Source organism: Echinococcus granulosus (assembly GCF_000524195.1).
Source record: "Echinococcus granulosus chromosome Unknown EG_S00021, whole genome shotgun sequence".
In the NCBI taxonomy this organism is placed as follows: Eukaryota; Metazoa; Platyhelminthes; class Cestoda; order Cyclophyllidea; family Taeniidae; genus Echinococcus; species Echinococcus granulosus.
In genome coordinates, this window is record NW_020170401.1 from 53,354 (window position 1) to 58,291 (window position 4,938).

Sequence of the window (4,938 nt, forward strand, 5' to 3'; positions counted from 1 at the left end):
CAGGTGACACACATTCTCCCTCAGTCAAACCGAATCGTGTCATAAACGAGTTATTTGATGGGAAGAATGAATAGGCATAGACGTTTTTGGTCAGAGGAAGCGCGACAGACCTTGAAATCTTTGAGCAGTAATTTGATTGCAGGTGCTGCTACCGCACTAGAACAGTAGGACACAGTCCATAGTGGTCTGTTTTCCTCCAAGACCCAAGTAGCTAGTGTGTTAGTAACCGGTTTGTTCTTGTAACTTGAGGCCGGTTTTCGTTAGTAAATTACTCAAAACCACGGCTTTTAAGGCAAAATATAGAATGAGCATCTAAAATTCTTCCTAGGCTAATTTGGAAACAAAAGTTCCCTTTGCCTACATTTCCTGACGACAGATATCTTGAAGTTGAAGGTGTAAAAGGAGACCCATTTAGCCTAAATAAGCGTAATTTTGAAGACATGCTTCACCCTGTAGACGTCAATCAAATGGATACCACAATGAACAGGCAAGTACCCCATAGGTTGGATGTTTGGACAACTATGAAAATGACTGAATTTTCTAATCCGATCAGTAGATAAAGGCAGATAATTACAACAGTTGCTCCCACAAACGGCACTGCTCCACAAAGACATACATAGGACCTAGAACAAAGAGGTGTAAACAGATTACCGTTGGGATGAATGGTGTAGGGGTTATACCAAAGTAACCACAACTTTTGGAAACCCTAGTGTCCGATGAGGATTGAAGTACTCCCATATTTCAAAATTGTTCGTGCGAGGGATCAGCTTTCACCAAATCAAAAACAATGAAAAGTAACCATTAAATCCGTTAGTATCTTCGTACTCACCCACAAATTCATTTGTGGCAGTCTCAGCAACAAAACCGCGATAAATTGCAAGCACTTCACTGCCTTTCAGTTGGGAGCCGGCCAGGCATCGCGCGAATTCGCTAGTAAAGTGATCTACAATAAGAAAAGGCACGGTGTGCTGAGGATATCTGATCCGTTACCCCAGAAAAACCCTCCTCTTCAATGCTGCAGAGGTTTTCCCGCATTCTGGAAACTGCGCCCTTACTCCTTTCTGATCGGATGAGACTACGTTTAGACTTAAGGTCAACTATTACCAATAAAAGCATGTGACAAAACCGACTGCACAACGCAGCTTCACCTTTGTCCTCTGGCAGTCTTCACCAGTCATCCATCGGGTTCATACGCATACACCCATCACACACACCTCACATCTCTGTGATAGATATCTGTCCCAAAGTCTACCTCGATAGGACCCACACAACTCGGCCAAATAAACCTCAAATCATGAAATTGAGAACCCAGTATACAATAGAGGAGGAATAAGGAAAGGGTACCCAAACTGACCCGAGCCGCGTTGAAAGACGTGACGCACACTGTAGGCACGAGGCGTCCATCTCGGTAGATTGTAACCTCGACGGAAGGATGCTAGACAGCGGTTGAAGATGACCATATCCTGCAGGTGCTTTATACGGCACCGAAGACTTTCTAAGCTAGACTGCAGGACGTCTGGAGCTGCGGTTTTTTCGGGACCATCTTCGACATTTTTGTCACTTCCACGTGGCTAGGCAAGCAATGGATGGGTTAGGAGGTAGGGCACAAGTTCTCCATCAACATTTGTCGTCAACACAAACAACAATCCTCAATTGGAGCATTTCTTCGTCTGTCTTGCAGCAGTCCACTTCCACAATGTGCACACTTGCCAAGGGAGATGAATTTCTCCGTCTGTTGCACACTTTTGTTCACAAAGCTCAGCGTATTAGAGGACCACCTTCCTTTCTCGTTGGTGCGTTTCAAGTTCGATATCCACAATATCGCGGGTTGCGGATTGTCAAGTGTCTCAGAATCACTATTTCAAAACCACCTTTGGGCTTGCAATTGTGATCCTCCCATTTATTTCCTTGATGAATGAATAAAAGTCGTGCATCGTTTTTGAAGTTGGTGGAGTTATTGGTGAGGAATTAAATAATTACTACATAAACGAACACAATGATGCACCAACAGTTCGGATAGTTTGGTTCAGGCCAAAGTTTTCCAAATTACACAAGAGCTAGTCAACTGGCGCTCCACCCGCAGAACGTTCACAGCAGAACGTCATGCAGCTACAACAGCTGGGTAATTTGAATAACTGATAAATCAGTCACGTGCTAAGTGAGAAATCAGAGCAGAAATTAGGATTATTTGCCAGGAAAAAGACCTGTTGATCTGCAAGTTGCTGCTCCGCCTCTCCAGCTCCCACCAGGGCGGCACACACTACAAGACACGAGGCGTAGTTGTGGGAGGCTAGCATGACACTGTAAATCCTCACGAAAGCTGCCGACAGGTGATGTGGTCGGCTGGAGAACAGCGTCTGTGTCAGCTGAGTGAGACGAGACGGTGACACCTGAGGCGGTAGCGTCGATTGTGTCACGAGGAATCTGGTGGCTAAGACCTGTTAGGCCAAATGATACTGATTACATGCAAAGTAAGGACGAATTTATTGATGTTCCAATTCTATTGCCGTTCTCTAGGCTTTTATCAATAACATCAGTCCCGATGAATACCTCATTGCAACAGCATCAATACGGCTTTGTAAGGAGGCAAAAATGCAAGCCGGAGCTCCTGCAATGTCCACGGCTAATCATTGTCACCAGAAACATCTGTCATGTCCCGATATTCCCAACCGAGCCTTCTGTCACGAATATGTGACATGTATCCTGCATCTGTTAATGATAACTAACTTCACCAAAACACGTCACAAGCTGCATACTTTACCTTAAAACAACAAAGCTGGTGGAGAACGTTCCTGCTGAGATTAAAACTACCATGCACACTTGCGACCGTGCCAAAAAATGCAAATATGCACATAGCCTACACTGTGTTCTGCATCCGATGCGAGCCATGCGCATTACTACTCTTTGAGCACATGGGGTAAGTCAAACACTTTTACACTTCACTTGGTGTTCGACTGACCCCAAACCATACCACAACTGATGAGAATTTAGGAAATGAGAAATTCTTACCAAAAGGTAATCGTAGGTGAAGGGTGCGTCATTGAGGAACTTGATAAACGATTCTGCCGAGATGGCTCCCCAGAAGAAGGCTGTAAATATGGCTTGCCCTAAAAGAATAAGTGTGGCGAATCATCTTAGTCTCGCCTGTAGCATTACAATGATAAAAGCCAAATGCGTAGTTAGCAACACTGATGGAAATAGTGCAGCCCATCATCAACAGCGTGGAGGCCAGAACCTGGGGTAGTGAGTCGCCAACATCGACGCGCCACAGAGTCACACATCGTATTCTTCGTTAACAGATCGGTCACTCACAATTCCCTACGAGTGCATCATTGTTGATGGTTGGTATAACACTCCGAGGAGCAATCGAGCGAGGCATACACACTCCTCATCAGGATCGCAGCAATCCAAACATTAACACTGACAATGTTACACCATCGACGCCGGACTTTGGCAAGTTCACCTCAATGCAGGCACCACTCCAAATAGCTTTCAAAAAAATGTACCTTCCAATTGTGGGCAAAACCTGACTCATCAATTCGCATTGGACTAATTGCCCTCGCCTTTTTAACAGTTGTTGAAATGCTCCGGTGGCTTCGACAGCTATCCTGCCAAAGCTACTTAAAAATCCCGCTTCTTAATTTGCACAGCACAAAATACAATACCACAGCACAGAATTGACGCGTGCGATCTCTCCGTGATAAGGAAAGTGAGGATGTGCCTCACCTCATCCTCTACATTCCGCCAACTGGCAGTTCTCCACCTCCTTGTAGCACTAGCATTCGACAATCACGTTTGGGAAAGGACAGTTGGGAATAAGTGGTCATTTTCCCAACGGACAATATCTTGTAGGATGCTTTTTGCAAGCACACAGATGTCTACCATCAAACCCCACAGAAGCAGAGTCTTGTGGTGTCAATTATTCACAGAAATCATTGCTACAGCATTTGCTGCATACATTCGCACTCAAACATCCACGAAATTCTAACAAATTACATCTTCAATTGCTTCAGTTCTGTGTGAAAAATTTTGTTTCATTTCGCAGAGGAATGAGATTGACAGATAAAATTAAACACGAGAGGAAGGAGAGCTGATTGGATTCGAAAAAAAGGTCTTCACTCTGTACATCAGCAGATTGAGAGCAATTTTAATATACTTTCGCATAAAAACCGGGTGATGTGAAAACGCCACGTTTTGACATGTCTTTCAGCATACTTGATTTCCATGGTACACAATCTTGCCATGACCTGCTGTGAAAAAATAATAATAAATGTAATGCGAACATTACGGCTTATTCAAATCTCTTTCCCAAGGTGATGGCGGTGGTGATGTTGACGAGAGTGACGAAGACGAGGTGGGAAGAAAGAGGAGAAAATTCAGACTTCCTTGCACAGCTTCAATTTGTACCAAGTTATTGCGAGTGGGCAGATCTCAGCAGCAATGGTTGTGTGACCACCATGCGGTTAACGATACTCCCTTGACAATTTCCTCTTCAATCCATCATAAACACCCACAAACATATAAACGTGGTCGAGCACACACGTGCACACATATGCAAGCACATACACGTATTGTTGCTCTGTCTCAACAGCAACAATCGCTGCCCAGTGTTGAGACAAAGTAGGACGATTGCATATCACTGACGAGTAGACTGGAACACGCTACGCAGTAATAGTTTGGATTTCATCAAATGAATGAGGCTCACCTACTGCTGCACCTAAGTCAAGTGCAGACATCTAAACTGCCAAAGTGCTCTTCACTAAGGACATGAAGGCTAACTATGTGAGGCGACTATTTTCCACCACCTTCGAATGAAATTGAGGTAAGGAATTTGATGGGCACTGTTTTCGCAGTCTACAATCCTATTAGACTCCATTTTAACATTAATCTAGTGTTTTAAGTAGGTGGCTGTTCTGACTTGCCACCACCTCCTGCCCT

The 4,938-nt window shown here is 44.3% G+C and overlaps 1 protein-coding gene across 1 annotated transcript in view; it reads right to left on the reverse strand. All coding sequences in view use genetic code 11, as the record gives it.

Annotated features, from left to right (window-relative positions):
- EGR_03773 (Rab3 GTPase-activating protein non-catalytic subunit) overlaps window positions 1-4,938 on the reverse strand; it is a gene marked incomplete at both ends in the record, with an annotated part of 10,607 nt that overhangs the window by 1,087 nt on the left and 4,582 nt on the right. The window contains 4 exons of the mRNA XM_024493022.1: window positions 834-943; window positions 1,355-1,571; window positions 2,205-2,438; window positions 3,010-3,107. Of these exons, the coding sequence (XP_024352483.1) occupies window positions 834-943; window positions 1,355-1,571; window positions 2,205-2,438; window positions 3,010-3,107 (659 nt within the window). The remainder of the gene's footprint in view (window positions 1-833; window positions 944-1,354; window positions 1,572-2,204; window positions 2,439-3,009; window positions 3,108-4,938) is intronic.